The 25,800-nt window shown below is 49.0% G+C and overlaps 10 protein-coding genes across 10 annotated transcripts; 4 read left to right on the top strand and 6 right to left on the bottom strand.

Moving 5' to 3' along the window:
• Nucleotides 1–225: 225 nt before the first annotated feature.
• On the top strand, nucleotides 226–1,296 carry CCMA1212_010471 (Alpha-ketoglutarate-dependent C4-dichlorophenoxyacetate dioxygenase; the record flags this gene model as incomplete). Its single annotated transcript, XM_073707515.1, has 3 exons — nucleotides 226–357; nucleotides 427–636; nucleotides 691–1,296. The coding sequence occupies 3 exons, from the start codon at nucleotides 226–228 to the stop codon at nucleotides 1,294–1,296; spliced, it is 948 nt and encodes a 315-aa protein (XP_073553925.1).
• A 256-nt stretch (nucleotides 1,297–1,552) lies between these two features.
• On the bottom strand, nucleotides 1,553–2,239 carry CCMA1212_010470 (uncharacterized protein; the record flags this gene model as incomplete). Its single annotated transcript, XM_073707514.1, has 3 exons — nucleotides 1,553–1,605; nucleotides 1,663–1,848; nucleotides 1,930–2,239. The coding sequence occupies 3 exons, from the start codon at nucleotides 2,237–2,239 to the stop codon at nucleotides 1,553–1,555; spliced, it is 549 nt and encodes a 182-aa protein (XP_073553924.1).
• A 2,477-nt stretch (nucleotides 2,240–4,716) lies between these two features.
• CCMA1212_010469 (uncharacterized protein) lies at nucleotides 4,717–5,065 on the bottom strand (the record flags this gene model as incomplete). The annotated part of the gene is made up of 2 exons (XM_073707513.1): nucleotides 4,717–4,884; nucleotides 4,919–5,065. Coding segments are annotated over 2 exons (315 nt in total), but the record flags the coding sequence as incomplete, so codon positions are not given.
• Nucleotides 5,066–6,488: 1,423 nt separating this feature from the next.
• On the bottom strand, nucleotides 6,489–7,283 carry CCMA1212_010468 (uncharacterized protein; the record flags this gene model as incomplete). The annotated part of the gene is made up of 1 exon (XM_073707512.1): nucleotides 6,489–7,283. The coding sequence occupies one exon, from the start codon at nucleotides 7,281–7,283 to the stop codon at nucleotides 6,489–6,491; it is 795 nt and encodes a 264-aa protein (XP_073553973.1).
• A 2,750-nt stretch (nucleotides 7,284–10,033) lies between these two features.
• On the bottom strand, nucleotides 10,034–11,002 carry CCMA1212_010467 (uncharacterized protein; the record flags this gene model as incomplete). The annotated part of the gene is made up of 1 exon (XM_073707511.1): nucleotides 10,034–11,002. The coding sequence occupies one exon, from the start codon at nucleotides 11,000–11,002 to the stop codon at nucleotides 10,034–10,036; it is 969 nt and encodes a 322-aa protein (XP_073553970.1).
• Nucleotides 11,003–14,044: 3,042 nt separating this feature from the next.
• CCMA1212_010466 (uncharacterized protein) lies at nucleotides 14,045–14,398 on the bottom strand (the record flags this gene model as incomplete). The annotated part of the gene is made up of 1 exon (XM_073707510.1): nucleotides 14,045–14,398. One exon carries the CDS (start codon nucleotides 14,396–14,398, stop codon nucleotides 14,045–14,047), a length of 354 nt encoding a protein of 117 aa, XP_073553971.1.
• A 687-nt stretch (nucleotides 14,399–15,085) lies between these two features.
• On the top strand, nucleotides 15,086–15,486 carry CCMA1212_010465 (uncharacterized protein; the record flags this gene model as incomplete). The annotated part of the gene is made up of 2 exons (XM_073707509.1): nucleotides 15,086–15,418; nucleotides 15,481–15,486. 2 exons carry the CDS (start codon nucleotides 15,086–15,088, stop codon nucleotides 15,484–15,486), a joined length of 339 nt encoding a protein of 112 aa, XP_073553983.1.
• A 3,049-nt stretch (nucleotides 15,487–18,535) lies between these two features.
• Nucleotides 18,536–19,357, top strand: CCMA1212_010464 (uncharacterized protein; the record flags this gene model as incomplete). The annotated part of the gene is made up of 2 exons (XM_073707508.1): nucleotides 18,536–18,941; nucleotides 19,002–19,357. 2 exons carry the CDS (start codon nucleotides 18,536–18,538, stop codon nucleotides 19,355–19,357), a joined length of 762 nt encoding a protein of 253 aa, XP_073553984.1.
• A 1,264-nt stretch (nucleotides 19,358–20,621) lies between these two features.
• On the top strand, nucleotides 20,622–21,464 carry CCMA1212_010463 (uncharacterized protein; the record flags this gene model as incomplete). The annotated part of the gene is made up of 1 exon (XM_073707507.1): nucleotides 20,622–21,464. The coding sequence occupies one exon, from the start codon at nucleotides 20,622–20,624 to the stop codon at nucleotides 21,462–21,464; it is 843 nt and encodes a 280-aa protein (XP_073553966.1).
• A 698-nt stretch (nucleotides 21,465–22,162) lies between these two features.
• On the bottom strand, nucleotides 22,163–24,005 carry CCMA1212_010462 (Mutanase; the record flags this gene model as incomplete). The annotated part of the gene is made up of 3 exons (XM_073707506.1): nucleotides 22,163–23,302; nucleotides 23,372–23,788; nucleotides 23,856–24,005. 3 exons carry the CDS (start codon nucleotides 24,003–24,005, stop codon nucleotides 22,163–22,165), a joined length of 1,707 nt encoding a protein of 568 aa, XP_073553967.1.
• Nucleotides 24,006–25,800: the final 1,795 nt, after the last annotated feature.

Below are 25,800 nucleotides of genomic sequence, written 5' to 3'. Positions count from 1 at the left end.
GCACCGGCAACGAAGCAATCGGCTATAGACGGGGTTGTATGACTGCCCCGGCAATCGAGTCCTGATATGAAGACAGTAACTTCCTCACACTTGATGATTGTTCCTCTTTATGCTTCTTGTGTGCTATTCTATATCCCCGAAGAGTCATCACGTTGTTCCATATCGCAACCTCGCTGGGCAATTCTCATTCTTGACCCACCATCACCGCCCGAGCAATCATCCACAATGGCTGCTGCAATCAACGGCTTCAAGTACACAGAGATCAGCCCAGGCTTCGGGGCTGAAATTTGTGGCTTTGACGCCGCCAAAGGTATGACGGAAGAAAATTTTCGCTGCCTACAAGACATTGTAACTACGGTAGGTGGTTTATGTGGCTCGTCAACCACACAAGAGGAAATCCCGTAACTCTAACTCCCTCTGTGGTAGTACGGGGTGGTGATTATTCGTGACTCTCAATTGTCGGACGAGTCTCACGTTAGACTGGCTCGCATGTTTGGAGAGCTAGACGATGTGAAGCCTTACATCGCTGCTGGGCGTCAAAACAGACTTCAATACGACGAGCTCTTTGATGTCAGTAATATCGAGGTAGATGGCTCAATTGTCCATCCGCATAGTCCTCGAGGACAGGCAAACAAGGTAAGAGAAGGTTAGAAGCACCATTCGTGAATTACTGCTGAGACTTTGATGTAGGGGAACAGCCTATTCCACGTGGACTCAAGCTTCAACCCTCGTCGAGCTGGGTACTCTCTCTTGCTGGCCCACGAACTGCCGCCAGCAGGCACGGGCGGTAAAACTGCGTTTGCCGATACTCGGACTGCATTCGAGGAATTGGACAGCGAAATGAAGGAAGATCTTCTAGCAAACGATTACGTCGCAGCGCATTCTATACTGCACTCTCGGAAACTAGCAGCTCCTGAGTACTTTGCCAATGTCGATCCTGTACAGTTTCCCATGGGTCGTCACAAGCTTGTCCAACGCCATGAGAAGTCTGGCCGAATGAACCTCTACATTGCAGCACATATACATCACATTGATGATGTAAGCGAGGACAAGTCGAAACGCCTTCTTGAGAAGATCTTCAACCACGCAACCCAACCCAAGTATGTGATTGAGGTTGAGTGGAAGCAGCCCGGAGACTTGGTGATGTGGGACAACACTTGCACAATGCACCGCGTCATTTCCGGGCCATACAGCGCAAAATTTAGGCGCGACATGCGGCGTGCCACCGTACATGACTCCAGCAGTAGTGCATGGGGGCTGAATGAGCATTCACATGTACGACAAGGCTTGCCATAAAGTAGTGGAGAGAAAGCTCCTAGGCTTACTTTATTTTCACTAATGGATGAGGTAATGATTCTGTCACCTGGAGGCCCTGAAAATTGAGAGATGCAAGCACTGGCATTCAACATATGTAATCTACCACATGTCTACCCTAGTCTGCCTTCCACCTCGTCGAGTCGTCGCTTTACGTGAGCCAACGATGGGCCACAAACGAGATTATCATGGAGCTCTTGAGTGGGTTATGCATATGATGAGGCACTCGACCAACTGTTTAGTGAAGAGTGAGGCGGTAGCAGTTGATAAGCTGGGAGTTGAAGCAGCCAACTAAAGAGAGTTAATCTTTGTATCTCGTAAGATACTGTCCACGGGCATACGACATACCAGGGGTGTTTTGACCAGCAGAGTACAGGTACGTGCCGCACCAGTCACTTCCGGACAGGCGGCTAAAGTCAAGCTGCTCGTTGCTGCGCAGACCACGATAGCTGATTCCCACTGAGAACATGTTCACGGTAACGTAGTGCTGGACATCGTAGGAGACATTGTCCCACCAGCCAGCTTGTCCGGTGCCTATTCATTGGATTAGTCGGCTTGGAACTGTTGACATTGTAGCCATCAGCCGGCAAGCAACTCTGATGAAAGCCTACGTACACCAATCTTGAGCAAACATGCCAATACCAATGTTGGCAAAGGTCTGGCGCTTCTTAGACTCTGGGTGAGCGTGAGCCGGAATGTCAATCTGGGCTCTGATCCAAGCCCAGGCATCAGTGCCTTCTTCGGCAGTCCAGTATCCGGCGTCGGTCTTGACAGCATCATCAGGGATTGGTCCAAAGATGTCAATTCCCTTGGCCGTGGCATTGGCAATGGACTCGATCTCGGCAAGCTCACGGGGGAGAATGGCGAGGCCCAGGACAGAGCTGGCAGCAAAGAGGCCAGAGGCAATGATGGTGGTGAAACGCATTGTGTAGGTGTTTGAAGTTGGAATTATGAGTAGAATAGGAGATTGCTTCTTGCTCTGAGTGAAGGCTGATGAGGGTGGCAGTTGAGAGACGCTTGGAGGGGAACACAATGCCCTTTTATACTTGGATCTCCCATTGGCCTTTGTTGCTACAATCACCGCTCGATAGGTATCTATCCCATTGTAACTCGGATCTAGTCCTCTCTCATCGTTGCACACAGGCATCTCAATCATGAGCCCAAGCTGTTGTGGTTCGAGTGCTGCCAATGACCATGGTCAATTCTTACTCTGACCGAACAAAGGGACAACTGACAAGAGCTATAATCTGACAAGAGAATATGAAGTTATTTCGGCCTGTGCTGTCGCCGTTGGATTGGCTGCCGAGCATCAGGCTTCGGCAGCACAGGGGTTCCCACTCCAACATCCTGCTTCATTGGCTTTCTAATAGGACAATGCCTGGTATGCGGCAGGGGAAGTGGATAAGCTCAGCCAATGAGAGGTTTCTCCTGTCTCTGCGCGCACTGCTTACCATGTTGCCAGCTGCAATCCTTCTCGAAGAATGCTTCTCATTGTAGGCTAGGGTGCTTTACTTTATTTTATACGCTTAAGCTCTCAGACCAGTGATTGACGGTCTAGATTGGAGTCGCCGTACATAGGGCTGTATAATCGATTATTTATTTGCAGCTTTTCCCTTAATTGATAGTGAGCAGGATATTCCTTCTTGTTGAAACTGAACATGGATGGTGCACTTCCTGTTTTCCCGTCAATGGATAACCGAGGACGTAAGCATTTGCAAAGAGGGAACAAATATAGTGCCCTAAGGGTGTATGAGAAACCGATAAATGACACTTTGGGCGCGGGCCGTCGGAGGCCAAACCCGCAGAAGAGGCCATGATACAATATAGAGGTACCTACGAAGGATATTTTCTGCTGAATCGCGCAAAAGAGATTGCTGAGTCTCATGTTGTATCGAGATAGGTATGTGATGAAGAATCTCTTTGAAATCTTGTATCGTGACAATGCAGGCGGCTATGTTTCTTGTTCAGACACTCTCCTTGCCGCGGCAGCGATAGCCTTCGATGCGAAGTACAAGTCAACGGTAAATTTGTGGTCTGACAACGTAGGACGCGGCGAGGGCCCTGCCATACAATTAACTCCTACGATCGAATCTAAATATATACCTGCCTAGTCATTCCGACGCTAAAGTGAGTCAGCTGTGAACGTCGGGTCTCTTCCACTCTCGCGTTCTCGCCTGATTAAACTATTTTACCCCTCTAGAATGATCAGAATCTGACCGGAGTGGAACACCGGCCAAACTCGGGGATGTGGGATATCAGTAATCGGCTCAGCTTACTTCGTACAGAGGTATGAAGTCGCATATGAGCAAAGCAACACCTTCAGAATTGGAACTTTTGTAAATGGAAACCCGTCAATAGCCGGCTGAGGGGAAGGGTATTCTGATTTCCACAGCGAGCCGGCGAGACATTTATTTCAGAGTGCTTGGAATAAGCTCTGCAGAGTGCACACAGCACACAGCAACACTATCCCTGCAGCCAAGGCTCCTCTCTATTACTTATTCTTCGCCTGGCAGGCTCATGAGACTTGCTATCGGCTGCTTCATAGATTTGCTGCCCTTCCCAGCCTTCCGCCTTTCCTAACCCTAATGAGTTCACAACTTTTTACGTCCGTGACTTATCAAGAAAAATTACCATTTTGGTTCCCGGAGATCTAAATTCTCTGTGCTACGACAAAGCCGATCTTACCTATTCGATGAATCATAGACAGACATTGTTCTTTTGTTGTCCGTGTTTAGCGTGCACTCCAGCCATTCGAAGGGGAAAAGAGAACAGTGCTGGTGTGTTCGAAATTGGGACGGGAGGATCTGGTCGCGTGGATCTGTGATCGAGGCTATACTGTATATAGGTCGATCTGCAGCCGATCTCATTGCTGAACCGTCCTGGCTCGTTAACGTGGTCGTAAACTCTTTTGCAGTGGAACAGTCAACGGCATGGTGACAGTTTGCAAGAGCAGAGCGTAAGAGTTGATGGAATTCAACATCAGGGGAATGCCATCCTGCCCTGCACTGGCTATCTGGTTCAGCTGATGGCCTTTGCAACCCAGCGCTGTAACGGCGCTACGGCATAATTGTTACATACTCCGTTCGACTACCTCAAAAAGTCCGATCTGTGTCAGACCAAGTCGATATGGGCCTCAGCTTTTCGCACTTACTGATTACTGAACGCAGATGACTCCGTCATGAGGTTGGTCATGCTCGCCATGAATTTTGGAGACTCGGCATGTTTCAGCCGCTACCGGGGCGTAGCCTTCTACAGGTTCTCTGAGAGGAACGTGGCGTCTCCGTACAGAGTCGTATCATTACCTTCAGCACCCTAAAGGAGTCTCTGTCGTAGTGACGATGAGAAAGCATCTAGACCAGCACGCTACGAAACCTTTGATGTGCCTTGGAATTTGTGCTTTGCCTATCCCCTCCCGGAAGATTTAGATAATAGCTGAGACGCTTTTAGCTGCATGTCTGCTTTTGCTGACGGGCGCCACAACCTTCCCTCAAACAAACCCAATATAAAGGAGATCCATGCCACATCTTCACTTGTGGTAGCGTCGCGCGTTCCCAGTCGTTGTTGAAGATACTGTAATGCGGTGGTCATAGCATCGATACGTGACAAGCTGTGATGACTCCTGTTCAGGAGACGACTTGACTGAAACACACCTTCCCACATTCAGTGCGCCGATTGTGACGATCGAGTCTCGCAGCGACGGGGCATCAATCACGGATTTGACACTTAGAGCAGCGCCGTCAGAAGGAATACAGCCTGGAGGTGCATAAAGTACCTTCCCAATTCGAGCGCAATATTGTTAGAGAAAGTCGCTTTGACCCTGCAGATGATGTGTTCATGAATGACTTCAGTCTTCAAGAACCGTAACCAGTAGAAGGGACAGCACACCTTTATTCGGCTTCGCTTCTTGCACAAGGCTGGCAGCGATCAACTATGTTCCGCTAATTGAATGACTAATATAGGATTTCCTGATGCAAAGCATCCTCTGTTGGTTAGGGCTGGCAGGGCAACTACGGCGGCCTATTCACAAAGACTCACTGGGATTCACATGTCAATGATCAGCGAGGAATCGGAGTAACTCACAATCAGACATATGGTAGATTGTTGAACGTACCGCCTAGTACATCAAATGAGCTGAAAAAGCTTGACACATGTCCGCCGACACCGTCACGTGTAGGAAAGCTTACAGTTTGTAGTTAGGCGTCGCCAGTCCAGTCAATGGGATAGCCCCGAAGTCTTATTCTCATCTCGTGCAAGAAATAAATAATGAGACTCAGTGAGAAGACCTGTGCTAGATGTCTACGTGCCGCTTTGGCGTCAGTGAACGGGTCTTGAGCAGTGGTTGGCAGATATATGTGATAGGCATTAATGCACCTCATTGTTAACATGTATGCTACTGTCCTTATAATTTCGGAGGGTTGACAAGCCGTCATTCCATGGCAAGCCGCAGGCGTCAGTGCCTTATGAATGCGGAACATTCATCAACCACTGTCGCAATAAGCGTCGAGTCATCGACAGGAAGACGCGTGTAGGTATGAGATAGAGCTTGCTTTCACGTGTCAAGTTCAACACAGGAAGCGGCTGAACCCAAGGCATGACGGCCTTGAATACACTCGTACCCTCTGTAGAAGCAAATAACGAGAGTTGTCGTTCGATTGAACATCTGTAGCTTACTATCCATCCATCAATCTTACGGAGTTCCCTTTACAAACCAATAGTGTCAGGTATAGAAAATAGTTTAGCGTACTCCGTAGGATATATGTACGTGCCTTTCTTGATCACTCATATGTAGCTCAGTCCTTATCCGGCGTAGAATCTGTGTGACTGACAGCAGTTACGGAGCTTTCCCTTGAGTTCTGTTATCTAACACCCATGAAATCGACAGTTGATGGCATACAACGCCGCGAGAAGGTCTACTTGGGTGTGGATACGGGAATTACGATTCTCATCTCCTCGAAGGGAATATACTTGACTCAGTAAAGGAGGTACCAGTTGCATGTCTGATATAGATATTAAACAAAACGTAAAGTATTTAGGTTATTAAACGTATCTGCCTAGTCTGTCGTTACAGAAAGTAAAATGACATAAGCGGGAACTCTTCGGTAATCCGCAGAGGTAGCCGTTGAAAGTCAAGAGAGGAAACTCAATGATTCGCCCCGACTCAACCATTCCGCCAATTACGCAACATAGTTAACAGTCAGCTCCCCGTTGTCGACGTTGTTGCCATCATCAGTAGGAACACTGCCACAGACGGTGCAGCCGTGGTCCGTGAGCCAGTCAAGGTACATCAAAGTCTGCTGCGTAGTGAAAGTGCGATCGCCGACATTCTGGTAGAAAGCGCACAGACGGCCCGTGACGTGAGGAACGCAGCCGATTTGTTGTCCGTTGCCCCAGACACCATCACCCTGACCAGCAATGGCATTTTTGAGGTCGTCGATATGTCCGGCTGGGAGGTTTGCAACACCTCCAACACCGCAAGTAGAGCTACCGCGGCAGTTGATACCCAGGCGCTTCGACAACTTGGAAACGTTTTCGGTCTGGTCTGCGGCCTTTCTGACAACCTTGACCATGCCAGTATCACGACGCTTTGCGTTGGTGACCATGTTGGCGGTCAATTCTCCGTTGTCGACGTTGTTGCCGTCGTCCACAGGGATGCTACCGCACGCTGTGCAACCATGGTCCATAAGAGCCTGGACGTACCAGATGGTCTGGGCAACGGTAAACGTTCGGCCGGTCTTCTGGTAGAAGAGGCAGAGACTTGGGTCTCCAATAGTGACGGAAGACTCGGCGCAGGCAATGTGTTCGCCGTCCGAGAAGGTCTTGTTTTGGTCCATCGCTTTGATCTGACCAAGGAGGGTTCCCAAAAGACCCTTGTTGCCGGTGCAGAGACCACTGCCTTGGCAGTTAATGCCCAGGGCGTTGACAGTGGAAGCAACGCTGGCAGCGGCGAAGAGTGCTTTGCCGAAGAACATGGTCGATATTGATACGAATGGGCGTAGCGTAGTAGTGGTCTGATAATGCGCGATGCTCTGGAAGACGCTGTAGACGATGTTGGAGAGATAGTCCCTTTCTTGAGGTGCGCGAGAGCCTCTTTTATATTTGGACCACGAAGTCGGCGGCAAGAATGTCCAACGAATGCAAACCCCTTGGCGGAGCCTCAGTACGGATGCCAATGGAACAGTAGTCAGCCATTCTGCGATGGCCCGGGTGTAGTACTTCCGGCTTGAAATGGGTAGATCGGCGAGAAGGTCAGACTCGGCCACATTGGTGGATGTTCGTTTTGTCAGTCTGTTCGGCTTGCAACCCGCACTTTGGGGACGTACCCACAGGACTTGACTCGCTCGCCGTCAATGGGATAAGCACCATCCCCTGAGACTGAGGATCAATTCCCAGTTCAGCAGGTGATTCTAATCAACACTTGATATTCAGTAATCACATAATGTGTGTGGCTATACGTATTGAACTAATCATCAACAAGAAAAATACTCCGTATGCAGGAAGCGACGCAGGTCTTCCCTTTTGTCAAGGGTTATGATTGCCCAGCAGCCAATAGGTGCCTTGGGAGCACGAGTAGTGCTCTTATCATGGTCACTTCTAAGTAACCGGCAGGACGGTGACAACCCACCAACAGGCGGTTGTTTCCATCGAAAATGTAAATATAGTTGATTTCGAACCCTACGTCTGTGTGCAGTTCTTACTCGGCGGGTTGGCTGTGCAAACTTGAGTGTCCACTGACAGCTGCGGAGACGACCATCGTTTTCGGCACGACACTCCGGTGTCGCATCGCTTGGGAGAGGTTGGAACTTCATATATGTGAAAGACCACGGCGATTAACACGCTCCAGACTGCAAGCAATGGTGAAGTCCTCGGTGCACTAAAAATGTAACAATAGCATACCCGCAACGACCCTCGTTGTCAAGGAGCGACGTTCTTTTTCTGCTTCAAGCTTCATTGCCCTCAGCCCAGCGGCGCAATTGTGCTTGGCCGAGCTTTGACGTCTGCGAGGGCCAGTAACAAATGAATTGTGACCCCATGCATGCAGGTGTCTGTATGATCAAAAGCGCTTTTCGTGAAATGAATCTTTCTTGCAGTCAGCTGTACTAGTTGATTTTCATGTCCATCCTTCCCGAGTAGTCGTCCCACTACCAGAGTGACGTTGTTGCCAGAAAAGGGGCATGCCCAACTCCTCGTTGTGGAAATAAGAGCAGGCATTATGCTTATCTGGGGTTGTCTGGCTGTCAGCGATCTTCAGCCCAGGCACCTATTCTGGAAGCCATGTGCTGTACGTACACACATGGACTGAAGCCATGGACTCCATAATTCCAAGAGACAAATTCTCCGTACAGAATTTCCGAGTAGGGATGAGCGAGGAAACAAAAATGTCGAGACAATTCCCGATGCTTGTAGGTACCGAGAAGCAGTCAAGCATCCGGACAAATTCCAAGTGCTCAGCCGATACATATGCATGGAGCGATATAATGAACGCAAGGACGCAGTCTTTCTTCCGTGTTTGAGCATTCGGCGCTTACATTATAGACATTGAATCTGAAATTGATGCTGCAAATGTATTGGTATAAGCTTGCAAGGTAATTACCTCGGCAGTACCCGGATGGGTATCTCTGGCATACTAATGTGTCAGCCTCATCGGATCGTCGCCGTTAGCCGCCGTGTCAAGAAGAAAAGGCCGAAGCGTCATAGCCAGGCTTAAGTTCCGGCAGGCGTTGATCGCCTGTTACCACCACGCCTCCCTCAGCACTAGCATGGCCTGGACAAACTAATCACTGTAGATCATCGACCAGGGTATTGCCTCGCGGATGTACCCAGGCATTAGGAGACTATCGTACCAATCCATATGTTGAAGCGCGTTGTTAAATACAGAACCGGGCGCCAAGGGGATAGAAATCCCGGCCGATGCCTTAAGTTGTTCAACACAGGAAGCGGCTGAACCCAAGGCATGACGGCCTTGATTACACTCGTACCCCCATTCAAATTTGTTTTTACCCGCCGCATTAGCATTGCTGGATTAATACTCTATACAGACGAGTAGCCGTCAATCGCTCAGCCACTACCAAGTATTGATCGGTACGGATTCGGAAGGTCGAACCATTCATTGAATGTGCTTCGTGTTTGCTCCGGCTGCCAACATCATGCGGAGCTGTCCTGAGGGCAAGAATTGTAGATGATTTGCGCTTAGTTTAGAGCTACTTATCACACCTACTCCCAGTCCGCACACATTCACAGCACCGTGCCTACCTAGGCACGATCACTGGAAGTATTCGTCCGTACATAAGACGTCTAAGGGGTTATCTAGCTTCTGTTAGTGATTGCTTGTTTCCCACAGTCGTTCCCTTGGTTTCTGACTTGATGCATACATACCGCCTATGTATTCACAAACAACTGGTAAGGTATACGAATGCGTGGATACTTCGTGATCATGACCGAAATATCAACTCACGACAACGGCAAGACGCCAGAGGTGCTCGCCATTGTGCCCAGCCTGGTAAGTCATGTATGTCACTTGGAGTCCTATGATCCGAAAGAGTTCCCTTAACCAATCCAATAGCAACTACATATGCGTAAGGCTCTGAAGCAACAACCACGCTTCTACAAAATGCCGAGTCTTCACGTTCTTCCCTCTACTCCCGTCCGTTCTCATCCAAGTTGGCAGATCATCAACCCATCGCCTGGCCGCCGCGCATCTGCCATGAACATCTGTGAACAATTAACGCTGGAGGGTTAGCAGCCCTGGTCGGTAGGGCAAGAGGTCGTAGTCGCCGCCAGAATTTGTCGCTCTCCCTTGGTACAAGAATTGCAGATTGCAAGGGTCAATAGTCATCGTCTGATCAGGATTGCTGCGAATCAGATCACCATGACTGATGTCGTTTGTCCAGGTAGCGCCACTGTTCGCCTTGCCGGCGAACGGTTGACTTTCGCTGGTGGCTTGCGGAGTCCATGTGCCACCGAGGTCAGTGGCCGTGAACGACCGGAAGTAGCGTCCATTTGCGCCTATTGCCTCAACTATCATGAGATACAGCTTCTGCCCTTGGACGGTATAGACTTGAACTGCCTCGAATAGATTGTTTCTTTCATCGCTCAAGACCACTGTTGACGACGAACCGAAGTTTCCAGGGAAGTTACCGATAGGCATGCTCGCCCTGTAGATTTTGCCGTCGTCTCCCGCGAAGAACAGATACATGTTCGTGCTGTCGCCTATGACTGTCTGATCCAGTGGGCTAGAGCCTGAGATGCTGCCGGAGAAGAGAGGTTGCGGTGACGACCATCCGGTGACGCTGGAGGGATTGTTTGACGTCAAGTAGGAAAACGTGGTCGGGCCCCATTGATAGGCCAGCACCCAAATGTTCTTCGGCGCAAAATAGAAGACCGTTGGAGCGACAGTACCGGGGGTCATTTTGTTCTGACTCGCCGTTGCCATATTCGACCAGTCATTGAACAGACCGAAGTTCATTGAACCCCAAGCTGTTCCTGTGTCATGCGTTGATCCCCATACAAGATGCTGGCCGTTATAGATGACATGCGAGAAGTCTTTCAGCGAGACCCAGCCTGACTTCGGACTGGCCAAGGCACCGGTCGAATTCCAGCGGTATGTGGACGGAAGAGCGCATGCCGCCGGTCCTGCCACGACGACAGCCGCAAAGCCTAGCACTGAGGCGCCGAGTGTTTGAAGCTTCATGATAAGAGTTTTGATTCCAAAAACAGTTGTGAGAGCCGATGAATTAAAAGTTAAGAACGGCGACAACAGCCGGCTCACACAGGGTTTATATACTTCCAGCTTGCATTCTCACTCAAAGACTCTATTCTCGACAGGAATCTTTTCTCACCAGGTGGAGAATTGTATTTCGTGTTGTATCTGGAATGTTATGATCGCTTCTCGAAGCCGGTAGGCTTTGCTGTGATCGCCAGAGTCACATATCCATGTTGCAGCAACCAACAGAAAAGCGCCCCAATAGCGTTCCCAACTCACACACCATCTCTACCCTGCGACGGCAGTATTCTCAGATTCATGTGGAGGCCTATGCAGAGACGTGAAGGCTAAATCATCGGCCTTGAAAATCAATCACTGCTCACTGTTCGCACAGTATATATGCTACTTACGAATAGTTTATACGAAGCGGAATATTTAACCGTTACGAATTGCCGCCAGGCTATTTGATGATGGCACTACGCAAGCACTCGTGCCCTTTGCAAAATTCCCATGCGCACCTATGGAAATGCTCACAACCACATCTGTCGTGGGTTGGCTATTTCTTCCGACCCCAAATCTGCAACGTAAGTAACTGGTCAGGATGAGGTCAAATGCATAGATGTAAACCTGATTACGATTCGTGGATAAGCGATGGGTTGGATGTGGCGTGTATGGTAGCCTCTCGATAACCATCCTTTTTTTCTAGATGAGGTCGTCTCTGCGCTGGCGGGATGTGTGAGGCTTGTAAGCGGGCTCGATTGACAAGGCGCATATGCCATGTGCTGCATAGAATAATATAAGCCTGAAGGTGTCGTCTGTCTATCCGCATTGTGTACACATTCACCACTGAAGGTGCCGTGAGTGGTAAGTTTCCACCAGTTGCTTATTTCTCCCTTTTACTAGCATCTACGGTACGGGCATTGGCTGAAGACCACCTAGGTAATGACTCTCAAACACTGGGGCATGAATGAGAGCGATCTGGTTTCGGTGGTGGTCAAATTGCCACTACCTATGACTAGTCATGCTGAACTTCTTCCTCCATGATCTGGCCTTAGGGAGTAGCCGCTCGTGGAACATGACGTGTCGGGGACGACGAAGCGTTTAACACCAATGCCCGCTCTAACCTGCGAACCAGGAAAAAAAAAAAGACAACAAGGCCGACACGCAGGGTAACACTGCACAGCGTCTCCGAAAAGCCTCGGCTGCCTAGGAGATGTTCGAGTTGCCGTTTCCATACAGCCGAAGACTGGCAAAGATCTACATAAGTGCGGTCACAGTCTGCGGTCAAAGACGTATAGTTGATAATGGTCTAAACAGCACATCTCCCATGTATGAAATAGGCGTTGCGATGAGAAATTTCGAAAAGCTGTGCTCGTCCGGCAAATGCGACACCGCATTGGTCATTTCGAACCTCTTGAAAGTCTTGCATCCGTTTCCCCGACAGGAATTGCCCGGCGTGAAGGTGCTACTGTAGTATGAATTTATGTTCTTTACAATAATAGCTTGCAGGTAGTGCGCCTTATAGCTAAACTGCAGCGTCAGAGAGACCGTTAGCAGCCATGATCGAGATTTAAACAGCTGCCTGGAAATATATTGCCGTTTGCCAGCATAAATGGTTTAGGATAAGAAAGAGAAAGAATTAGGCAACGCGAGTGATAGCCCGGTAGGAACGAAAGGTTCGATAAGAGAATTTGTCTCTAGCAATGTTTTTCTAGGATTGTAAAGACCATCTAGCACTTGGCCTCCTGGTATTACTGTGTTGTTGATTCTGGTCTTTAGAGTGCAGTGTTTGACTGTGCTTGACTGTCCCTTATATCCACCCTTTGTGCCTACTATGCATAATACCTGATATGTCTTCTCACGGCCTACGCCGTTGTGATCGATTCTGACGACGAGGATTGATGTCCATGAAGTCTCCTACTATTCACTTGGGATAAAGAGTGCAACAGTATCTAAGGGTGTGTGTGTGTTGGTAGGGGGGATTGGTGGCAAACAGAGTCAAGGCACTGTTGACAGAGTCGGTCGCTTGCCTATGAATATGCTCTCCAGTCGGGCTTGGGCTTTTCTATTGACAGCCTACACCTGCTTGGTCAAATCAGGTTTGTTGGCACCATGCTAAATGTCATTGTTCATGTGATTCCAACCGAAGGTGTAGAGTTTGACAATATATTTGTTTCTTTTTCCCCCCATCAAGCGGCCAACCTATTCATTCCTACTAGAGAGTGCAAGATAAGCGCCAGCTGTTGCCCTAGTCCATACAGTGCTTTATTTAACCAACACATGGCAGCCTCTAATGTCCGGCGTACCGCGAGTCCAGGCATGTTGAGTGACATTGAACAAGGCCAAGAGCATCACGGTATCTGAAAGAACAAGATTATACTACCTATGGTAAATAGACATATTGAAGCTCTATAAGAGGGCGGAATGCGCCATAAAGGGCCTAATGAACTTGTTGCTATACACTTGGATGACACTTCAGTGAAGTAGTATAAGATAACCAAGCATAGTTACCTTGTAGCTAGCGTTTTGTGAGCAAACTTAATAGGGAGAGCTTGACTGGTTGCTGGGTTTGATGCAGAAAGCAAGTTTATATACTTTACGTGGATTATGGAAAAAGCTCAGTGCTGGTTATAACGAGCAATGTATTGATGCATGAACTCGTCGTCAGTCGACTTCGGCTCGCCTCGTGTAAATCACGATTGGAAAACTAGAACAGAAGCCTATTAAGCATCAAAATGTTTCTGATATGATTGAGAAGAAGGGAAACTACGTTTCAGAGCAAAAAGTTGATCTCATAGTAGATCGAACTGTAGAAGAACAAAGAAGGTGAGGGACTGTCAAGGAGAATTGCCAACACGATATAAAGCCCATTGAATAGCCCAAAGGTTCACAGAGAAAGAGAGGACAAAGAGAAGAGAAAAGAACATCCTGACTGCTAGCAAACTGAAAGAAGAAAGTAGAAAGAGAGAATCCCAAGCAGACCAAGTCACGGCGAAGATAGCGTGTCATTGTATTTCGGCAGTCTAACATTTAGGCTGTCGGCGCGCGCTCAAATAAAAATTGATGCGGTTGCGTAGCATCGCCACTGCCTCGGTCAGATGGCTCATCCTCGTCTTTGTATTTTCTATAGTACTCTTCGGCCTGAGCATCATCTACTAGCGCAACCGCAAAGACGCGCTCTTTCGTATCGGCATCAAACTCCTGGACGAGAACAATGTTGCTGACCGGTTTGTTGTAAATGGCAAACGTGTTGGCCTCGTCTCCACCAATCTTGGCCCTTTCCTCACGTAGAGCATCCCTGCCGACGAGAACCTCAGGATGCGCGGCGAGGAACTTCTGGGCATCTTCCTGGTTTGTTGTAGTATTCTGTGAGTTTAGCTCCATGGCTAAGGCGAGGAGGGTGCTCTGCGAGATAGGTTCGCTTTGTTGTGCGTATTTTCGTGTATTTTCGTGTGTAGAGATTAAATCCAGGACATACCGATGTTTAGCAATGGGGATGGAAGGCGAACACCTGGAAAGTTCCGGGCTGAGTCTGACATAATGATTCTTTAATAAAAGAGGCTAGAATCACCTTTAGTATTGAAGGAATTGTGGCTGAAAGCTTATTAAACAACTTAGAGTTTCTCTATGCTAGCTTTCAGCTGAAAAAAAAAAAACAATTCAAAGTACCACCTAGCTGTTAAACGCCGCCTACCACTTCAAGAACTATATATCTGCACATTTAAAACCATTTAATAGCTCCAACTGTTATAAACCTACTCTCTATACATAGGGTGAACTTTAACGAGTTGTTTTAAATCTTTGCTTGTTTTATAGCAGGTTTATTATAAAAGAGTTAAATAGGTGGCTTCTCAGCTCTTAGCTAATAATATTATATACGAGCCAGGTGTGGATTTAGTATAGGATGTTAGGAATGCTAGGATTTTATATAAATTACATGCTCTTTACTGCATGTAATAATCTAATACTCATTCTTTAATTTTCACTATATCTATGAAAAACAATTTCACGTCTGCTAAATTACGTTTTCATATCCCCATGTTTGTCACATATATTACGAACCTGTTACTCATGTCGGCCGTTGGCCTACGCTGCTGTCTGGCAGACCCGACAGATGCCCAACCGCACCTCCAAGTTGTTCCCACCGGTCGAGCCGCCCTGGACAATGCAAGGGCAAAAATCCACGGAAACGATACGTTTACTACGTACCAGAAACCAGCGGATAATATCGTCTTGATCCAAGAGTTTAATGGGACTACTAATAACCGCTTATACGGAGTCGCCCTTGTTGACGATCACGAAGCTGAGTACTACTATGATCAATTTATCCAAACCGACGCGGGCGGAAACAAGAAGTGCGCTACAGACTGCCGCAAGGACTATGAGTGCGAGAGGGCGGTTAATGTTAGTTCGGGAAGCTCCATCTATACATTCGCCTCACGCTGCAGCCAATTTTGTGGACGAAGTTATGATTGTGTTGACGTACGATGCCCTCGATGTGTCTACGTTGGTGGCAATTGTTTGTGGCAGCTCCGTTGCAGGCCTAGAGATGGCCTCTAGTATTCCGGCTTGCACCCTTGGTTTTCTTTGAGGTGCTGTATGTTTCTATTCTGGTTGCCGTACTATGGCATGGAATCTGCTTAGGGGAGAATATCCAGGACTGACCAGATACAACCTCGAATTACAATTGCCGTGGCTTATTACTTTGAAAAGTAAGAATATTCGCAATTAAAAGTCGTTTTTTAAATGCCTTTCATTCCTAATACATTTCGTTCAACCTTGATGTGGTTCATCAGCCTGATATAGAAGAAATATGGGGCTTACTACAAATTACTCTTCTGGATTTACTTGCGTAGACAAACAGTTGGTTATTTTACGCTGCCCGAACGCTTATAGTTATTCCCACTGGAGCGGCCCTGACTTATCAAGACGGCACCGAGCCAAGGGTACCTAGGCAAAACGTTGGCTTCCCTAGGAATCTAGATGCATCAGTAAGCCCTTTGTAACTTAACTGCTAGAAATTAACAATGTTGCAATCCCGCAGTTTGTTATATTACTCTTATGCGAGCTAAGGTACTAGGCTTGTTATTTATATAAAGGCTATATCCTGTTTCAAATTGTCTCTTTTAAGTATATAGATACTGTTTACGCCTTTTATAACATAGCTTGCTATAAGAGTAGATTTACGAGTAAATTAAATAAACATCTGGTAGAATATGCAAGTCTTTCCCTTACTGTGTTACTCCAGGAGGCACCTCAGATAAAATTATAAAACACACAGTTATTGTTAATCGAGTCTTGTTTCACGTTCTTGCTCCTCGCCATGTTTAACAGGCTCGATCCATTCCCAAGTATCCAACCCTGCTGCTAATGTTACTATAGTGTTTTAAATGCGCCTTAGTAGAAATAGGCTTTTAGAGCAGACAGTTACTAAACTTCTGTCTGTGGCTAGTTAAAATTCCTCAAATAGCCACTGTCTCCGTCAATCTACATATATTACTACAGTACATATAAACTTTTCCTGTGCATAAGATAAAGCTAGGATATGCAAATGTCACGACCTAACACTCATAGTCGCGACAGTGGGCCACCATGACGAACGGCTACGGATAACTGTCGGGCCATATAACTAATAGAAGCAGGATCGAAACACAACTTCTCGATCCTCCCCGGGATCGAGAAACAGGACATCAATCCCCTAACAGATTGATAAGAATCCTATCGATCCAAGATGGATAACTGGGTATATAAGTCGCATTCATGTCACTCATTCGGATAGTTTATATAGCCAATTGTTAACACAACAGCAATAATACAATCATATTAGACCCGGATACCTTTTAATTGTATTACCAGCTACGTGACAGTTTACTGCCTGAGATCCGACCTGACCATCCGCTAACACAGACTACCTAAACATACAGTTTGTCCCTTGGAAAGTCTGTTCTTACTAACCATAGAAGCCCGGTTCGTCACAGAAAAGCTAATCATTGCTGATTCTAAGTTAAGGAAAATCGGTTTATCAAGTTATATACAGTACTGTGCAGTAACCCTATAGTAACCCTCTATAAACTTTTCATTTACACTACTCTTATAATTAAAGCTTTTGCTATTTCGTCATTGCTACAATTCTCTCTAGATACAGCGGCAATCTTTAGAGTATGGCTGAAAACCAAACCCTAATTGTTCACGACATGCTTAGAGATTCCTGTATATGTCAAACCCAGACCGATCTGGACCGATCGCTCTAGAACGTAGGTGTGCACACTCCCTACCTCAAGGCAAGCCACTCATCCGTTTTCTCTAATATATAGAAATTGGAATGCGACGTGAAAGTCAAAGTTCAAAGTAAGAGTATTCCTGTATGTGTCAAACTCAGACCGATCTAGACCGATTGCTCTGGAACGTAGCTGTCTATACTCCCTATCTTAATGTAACCCACTCATCCGTTTTCTCTAATGTATAGAAATTGGAATGAGACGTGAAAGTCAAAGTTCAAAGTAAGAGTATACCACAGATCCTCCCATATTTAGCAATAATACCACGCAATAATACAGTATACACAATCCTTAATTTACACTAAATAGTAGCTGAGTTAGATAAGAATGTGAAATATACTTGGTGTTTAAGATAAAGGTAGATATAAGGAGGCATATAAGTAAAGAGAATATTAGGGGGTACTAAATAAAGTGTTATAGAGGTTGCTTTACTAAATATTTTATACTAGCTAAGTTCCCCACCTATATAATTTCACTACCTTTTATTAGTATTATAGGGAGATAAGAAGAGTACTTAATATGTATTTTCTCAGTCCTTGCTTAATACTATCTACCTAGACAACCTCTTATCCTGGCCATGCTAGTTCTTTTACTCTACAGTGAAAACAGGAAATCTTGTGCCGCTTCCCCCTTAGGCTTGTATTAACAAACTCTATTACGGTTGCATCCTGGCTTCCTTAACTCTAAGCGACGTCAAACCTACACCGGTGCAAGAACAACTCCCAGTTAAGCTTCGGATATGGACCCAGCCGTGTCTACGAGTGTGGGGATCTCCCATCCTTGTCGACACGTATGGTAATTCCAATCAAATGCATGTTTGAGAGAACGATGACCGGTCAGGCTCTAAGGCCACTCCATGTGTTAATACTCGCATAGAGTATGGGAAAACTAATATGGCTGTGCCTTGAACCGCCTTAGACACTCCTGGGCAAGTATACAAGGGCACTTTGGGGGCGAATTGAGTTGAAGTGTCGGGCCAGCCACAATTACGGTGCTGCATGTGTCTGGAATGTATTTTAGTGTTTGAGACGATAGCACTGCCGCGGGCTCCGTATGCACATGTGAGAAGAATATCCCATGGCTAGCACTTACTAAAAATGCATAAATAGCGACCTAGCTTCCCAGTCAAATGAAAACATAAGGACTGAGAAATCACTGTTTTACAGACATTTACGGACTACCCGGACCTTGTCTTAAATCAACATTATTATACAAATCCCATAGGGAGAGCAACTCTGATAAAATGGCCACCGCCGAGTACTTTGTTAATGTCCTCAATAAGTCTGAGGACACACAAAATTATCTCTTCTTTAACCAAGATCCTATTAAGTCGACGTCTGTTGGGCAGATATACACCAACGTCTGGATCAAGTCCCCTGGTGTTCCATCTCCGAGAGGCCGAGCGGCGTTTGATATCAAAACTGCCAATTTTGCTATTTGTGGAACAACTCCGAAACCAGTCGACTACGGTGTCGTCGTTGCCACCAGCGACTATGCCCCAGTCGAGCTGACTTCTAATACGAAGCCCGGCACATCTCCCGTTATGGAGATTGTGGACGATGGCCCTCAGTTTGTTGAGCCGTACAAAATTACTAAAAAGGACAATTCCTTCGGCATCACCACCACGCCGTTCGACCCTGACAAATACAGTGAGTTCTAACTCTTGCTCCATACTGAAACAATAGAGAATTAATCTTAATACTATGCAGCGACGGTCTACTGCGGATATGGAAAGTATAACAATCAGAATGAAGTTGTTCCAGTCGCGGTTTGGCGGGCTCAGCCAAACAAGGTTTACGAACTCACCCCCGTGGTTAAATACTATGTGTCTACAGGGAGTTTTTCCCCCGGGGAAACTGTTGACATTACTACCCTCGGTGCGGTCTCGGAAATTGACTTTACCGTGGCCAAACCAGGTCAGACCGTTGCTACCATCACCCACAACAGCGACGGGACTTATTCTCCCCCGGTCTTTAGCTACCGGCCGAAGCCAAAGCCACTCGGTAGAGTGAAGAATTACGCAGAGGCGGACAAAGCTGAGCCGCCTGCAATCAAGGGCTTTTAAAGGACGCGAAATAGGGGTAGCACTTAATGCATTCGAGTCCTGTCGTTGCATTCAAAGTGCATGTATTTAACTACCACTATATTCCTTATTATGTAGTAACTGGTTGTTTAACCGTACCCTTCTCTCTCAGGATAGTACTCTTAATACAATCGTTTATTAAGAATCTACAGTCTGCAACTGTGAACTTTTCCTCTACGGTCTATTGGAACGGATAGCTTAATCGGTAGAGCTATTCACTTGAACCAACGGTTTGTCCCTTGGGAATCTATTCTATACTTAGGTATAGGGCACCGGTTCGTCACAGCCTGTGACTTTTCAGCACAGTGTTAAAAGATGTTATTTTGTACGCGGGAATAGGGTAAATATCCAGGTGCATCACAGCAATCAATGTTCCCTTACGGTTTCTTATCCGAGGCTGTGCCTAGACAGATGCCAGCGACCCGTGTATATTACTTATGGCGAGGATGTGGGGCAACTGAAAGAGTGACCGGTGAGGAGGATAGTGTTCGCGTTATAGGCGTGTATTCTTTTATTGCTGATGTTAGGGCGAATTCTCAGGGCCTTTCGGTGAGCATAAGCGATCACAGTGCACAATGGACCATAGGCTACTCCGTATGTGACACAAACCTTGCCGCTACGAGATATTCGGACGCCACACACAGAAGTCAGAAAAGGGAGGCATACGAAGCGCAGTTGTGACAAGGCTGGCAACCAAGATCGCAAAGCCTTTGTAGCGAGTCTATCTGGGTTATTGTAGCAGTTGGCAAACACTTTTCACCCAGAAATTGCCCGAACTCGCAACTCATTGAACACCATCGCGCGTTTGGCGGCGTTGATAATCTCGATTACCGAAGGCTAATACTTACACTAAGCCCTACAGACGACGCTATAGCGCTGTTTCTTTCCGATGCGATCCATAGAATGGGCAGTACGAAACACGTGGGCGCTTAGGGACTGGACTTCGGTGACCAAAACAGCGTCGAGCGAGAGCATTTCGACGGCAACCTGCCTGAACGGTACCAAGATGCATGGCGAAACCCCGCAAGGTCTGGTCACACAGTTGGGATGCATAAATGAGACTCGAGACACGGGTAGGAGTTTTCCAGAGCACGCATGGAGCTCGAAATAGGTAGGAATTATAGATAAATAGAACTGCGCATCTGTGTGCCATTCCAAGCTCCTTCCTTCCAGCAGTGGTGGCTTTTTCTTCTTCTTTCAAGCTGGCTATTTCTCATTTTACTATCATTCTTCACATTTGTCAATCATGAAGCATATACTGACAAAGGCCGTGTCTGCGGCCCTACTTCTGCCTGCCGTTATGGCAGCGGATGGCCCCATGGTACCAGACTATGAAGTCCACCTGCTGATGAACCCCTCTGCTGTTCTCGGCTCTGACTTCAAGCTCACGCCCACTGTTCTCTCCACCTTTGCCATGCCAACGACTGTTACAAAGATCAACGTACAGTACCTTGACACAACTACCGAGGACTTTCATGTCAATGGGTGGAGCTGCCGTATCCGCAACGTTGAGAACAAGAGCGGCTTTGACCTCACCTACAAGTGGCGTTTGCCGGTCAACAACGGAGACATCAATGGGGCATTGAACACGGCTTTCAACGACGGCTGGAACTCTGGCCAAGGCAATTACGATGCTCAGATCGACTGGCTCTATTCTGCGCAGACGCTCTCTATTCAGAGAGACTATTCAGCTTCATCACAGGGATACAGCGGTACGGACGACCCCAACGAGAAGGACTCGCGGAACATGCTCGAAGACAACGCCCCGGGCATGTTTGACGACTGGGTCTCGGACGGCTGGGGCACAGAATTATTGAAGAGCGCCGTTATTTACGGCCCAGTTCTGACCAAGCGATCCACCGGAACGTGGAACGGCCTGGAGCTCGACATTGAAGTCTGGCCGATTGAGAACTCCAGCGGCACTGGGATCGAGTACCTTGTTGAGGCCTCCTTCAAGACGGATGATTATGATTCAGCGTCAACACTGCGCGACCAGTTGATGACGCTCCTCCAGAACAATGGCTGGTTCTTGGCCGAGAGCGTGTCAAAGGAGGACCTGGTTATGGAAAACTACCACCCATCTTCTTAGGTTGTGGTGTCTCAGCAGAGTATCAGCAGAGGTCCTCGTACACACTGATATAGGCAGTTAGATACGAGTTGTGTCAATATAAACTTAGATGTTGTGCATACCTAAAAGCTCGAGCGGATGGCCTCATACGTTCCGCATGTCTTTCGATGGCATTCGATACAAAGAGAGCTGTGATTGGCCCCATGATGACAGTAACCATAGGCTGTGCAAACCAAGTCAAACTCAACATGGGGGATTCGGTGGCAATGATCACACTGTAAATTACATCATCACACGACTTCGGATCCCACGTATTCCGCTTCTGTATTTCAGGAAAGAATTCTTCGCATCTACAATGACTATGTACAATCTGTATTGACAATATGTGGCGACTACAACTCCCGAATCGAGCCCCTTCTTAGTTATACTTGTCTACCTGAGGCGCCATCTGGCTGGGTCCTTCAGTAGAGGCCCGACAAGATTGCCTTTAGCAGTACTGGCATGCCGTTGGGGGGCAGTAGTTGTGGTTGCAACTGAAGCTGCAGAGGCCCAGATAGCTATCATCCTCTCCAGGCAAGGGGCATCCGTTTCTCCCATTGGTCGCCGGTGGGTTGATCGGAGCTCCATAAGCAGTGCATTTGCAAGGACCGGGAGGACAGTAGCCATAACTGGCAAATGTTAGCCGACTTAAGACACAACCTGACGGGACATGGGACAACTTACTTGCAGCTGAAGTTGCAGAGGCCAATATAGTTACCCGACTGGCCGTCGGCAACCGTGCCGGCCACACAGACTTGGCCAGGCGGCGGCGTGCTGACCGGCGGCGTGGAAGAGCTGGAGCGAGACGAAACCGGGGTCGACGAGAAGCGCGTCGTCGAGCCGGGCGGAGAGGTTGAGCGGGTGGTGGAAACGGGCACCGAGGAGCCGGGGCCGGACGTGATGGGCGGGTTCGTCCCCAGCGAGGGCTTGGCCTGACAAGTTGTGACGTGCAGTCCGATTGTCAGGGAAGCAAGGCCATCGGGCTGCAGCGGGTCGTCAAAGCCGGGGGGGACAGTCCCCACATACGGGTTGAAGTTGTAGATGCCGCACGGGCACACGTTGGAGATGTCCATCAGCGACGTGCTGCTGAAGACGGTCTGCCCGTTGCGGGACAGGGCAAACTTCTGCTGCCCAAGGTTGGCCGGCACCTCGAACAGGTTGGCGCCGGCGCTGCCCTGGAACGTCTGCGTGGCGCCGCCCGACGTCACCGTTACCGTGCCCGCCGCCTTCAACAGCGCCACCACATACACCGTGTCGTCCATCGTCTGCCACCCGTCGGGCCGGCCCATGAAGTAGTTGCCGCTGCCGTTGTTCGCCGGCCGGTTCGACGTCGTGTCTGTTGCGTCGCAGTCCAGCCCCTTGAGCGTACGGCGATACCAGTAGATCAGCTGCTCATCCTGCACGTACTTGGCCACGTCCGTGTCGCGGTTCTTGTACGCCGCAATAAACGGCTTTGCCAGGTCCAGGAACCCGTCGTGCGGCACGTCGTTGGTCCATTTCGAGTTCCCGTCGTCATAATGGCGACTTTTGAGGGGGCCCGTGTAGTGGCTCTCACCGTAGTCGTTCCAGGTGACGATCTCGACCATCTCGAAGCCCTGGCGCAGCACGTCCTGCCAGCGGTCGTACCACAGCGAGCCGCCCGGGAAGACCCAGTTTTTGCTGTAAGAAACCTCGGGGCCGAAGTGGGTGAAGAACCAGGGCGAGACGGGGGCCAGGTAGGGCTTGCCGGCCAGCCAGCTGCGGTACGAGTTGTCGCCGTCGGCCACGGTGACGTTGTGGCCGGGCTTGGGCGCCTTGTTGTTGCCGTCGTTGTCCCAGGCCTGTCGAGCGTGTCAGCGCATCAGTCTTGGGGCTTGGATCTCTCCGCGGTTCACAGCGCCGAGACGTACCATCCAGTTGAGGGCCCCGTCAATGGTTGACGGGGACGACTGCCCGGGGTGGAAGTTGGGCACAAAGTACACGTTGCTTCCGGCCGCGCTGCGCAGCGCATTCACGTCGAGGCCGTCGCCGGCAAACGACGACGCAAAGGGCCGGTTGTCGACGTAGAGCTGTGCAGGCCGCGTCGCATACTGGGCAATCTTCTGGCCGACGCCCGCCGCGTTGCCGGGGCTCCACCAGTTGAAGTCGAAGGAGATGAACACCTTCATCCCGGCTCGGTCGGCGGCGTCGTACGCAAAGTTGAGCTGCTGGTCCGTGTATCCATCGACGCCAATGTTCAAGGCAAAGGCGTCAATGCCCGCGGCCTTGGCCCGCTGCATATCGTCGTCATAGTCGGTGCTGGAGGTGCGATCGCCGCATATTCCAATCTAGAATGAGGTAGGCAGCCATGTCAGCGGTGATGATGATTGATGCTCTTGGGACGGACAAACACACCATGAAGTGGCAAAACACAAGTCTGTCTGCGCTGCTGGCCCGTTCCTCGAGGGAGCGGATGGCGACGTTGGCCGGCGCGGCGGCGGCGAGGGAGGAGAGGGCTGTGGCGACGAGGGCGCCGAGCCCCAGACGGCGGACAATGCCCAACATGGCGGGGTTGAAGATGATCCTGTATGGAGAGCCGGGCGGGTGGCCTTTATCGACCCGTTGGCTTGGAGACATGGATCAGAGACGGGTCTCAGGCGGCATCTTTATATGCTTCATCCCAGGCAGCGTCGCGGCTTGGGAATAGCCATCGGCTCCGCATGATCTGATTTTTCTTTTCTAGGAAGTCGGCGAATGGCCTCGTGGAAGCCGGTATGCATGTGCAAAACTCGAAAAAAAAATTGAAGCACGTCGTGATCGGTCCGACCTGGACTCCTGTGCAAAATGCCGAGGTGCTGCTCCCCGGCCGCCTGACTGATGAGTGTGGTGACAGCGAGGAGGGCCAACAAGAGCGTCCTCTGCCCATGACAGTTTAGCGCAGGAACAGGCGGATTGGTGGATGGACGGTGCCTTGGATTGAGACCGGCAAGCCCTTGCCCGATTCTGCTGATGAGTTTAGAGTCGTGTCGACAAGCAGTAAGTTAAGCTTCTTTATTGCCATAAGCTTCCCCCCCCGTTGCAGGCATCTGGAAGCCAAAGCGCCGAGCATTGAACCGAGAGCCCCAGGGCATGTGCGATGATCCGTCGAGCCGCAGGCCTTTCCGCAGTCCAGCCTTGATCTGATGCGTGCGGTGGTGGGTGGGCCTTGGTACTAGAAACCACACACCTCTGGAGCTCAACGGGCAAGCCAGACCGGTCACTCGCCCATGGGAGACTTGCTTTACGGGTCAAATAAAAGTTCTCTCGAACGGCCAGCATTCGCTCGTGTCCGACGACGCCTCCCAAGGTATAAACAGCCCGCCAAGCGGGCAGTCCCCGGCTCCCCGCAACGGTTCCGGCGTCCGGATCTGCAGCAAAGCCAGCGATCGCAAGAGCGGGTTTGCCGTGGAGAAGAGGCATCGGCTCAGCTGATCCCCCGCATTTTCAACCTCATGCATGATGAACTAGCGTATGGAGTACACCGTAGCATTGCTGGCAACCTGGATACTACTATACTCGTATCCTATCGTTAGACAACTTTCCGCAGCTTCAACTATTGTCGTTTGCCGCCTTCCTCTCAAAGTCAAGCGTCTCCGGCGTGTATACCTAGCTAGCGGTAAGCAACCCGCCTCAAGCAGTCTATAGCCATTTATCAAATTGGCCAATCTCCTTCCAAGCTACTCGTGAAGCATAGGTATGCCTAACGAAACACTTACTATATCCCATTGACGGCGAACCCCGCTCGATTCACCCATCCATTGCGTCGGGATACGGGTTATAGGGTGCCTGAAGAGTCATATAGACTGACCCCGAGACGGGTTGCCTATCAGGCAATTCGTTCGGCAGCGGCACCATTATTAGTTCCGATCGAGCTACAGGTGATGATTTCAATAGTCACCAGCCTGCACCGGTTAGGGTGTTATGGGCTCTGTGTACCATAGATCAGCTGTTAGTGGTCCTCAGTGCTCCAAGACCATCTTCCTGCTCAGTCTATTGCTTTGATTCGTCTTGAGGCCCTAAACAACAGCTACTTTCGGCACTTGGGGGAGCGTCTGGTCGGACTTCCGCAGGTAAGATCTCGATTCCGTAGGACTCCATTTCTGATTAAACTCCGAGTCACCGCCGTGAGCAATGCTACGCTGGGGTGTGATACTCCATGCAGCTGCATCTCACGGATTCTGCCTAAATGGAACTTCTCAAGTACGAAGTAATCTGGAGACTTGGGACTCAGGGTGGCGTAAACTCCGACGGCTTGTAACCTCTTCGGATTGCGGCGTGACAAGCTCCAGGCATATACTACGGAAGCTTTCGCAGCTGCCTT

This window comes from Trichoderma ghanense (assembly GCF_004382785.1).
Source record: "Trichoderma ghanense strain CCMA-1212 chromosome Unknown scaffold_26, whole genome shotgun sequence".
Taxonomy (NCBI): domain Eukaryota; kingdom Fungi; phylum Ascomycota; class Sordariomycetes; order Hypocreales; family Hypocreaceae; genus Trichoderma; species Trichoderma ghanense.
This window is presented reverse-complemented; position numbering and strand designations above follow the sequence as displayed.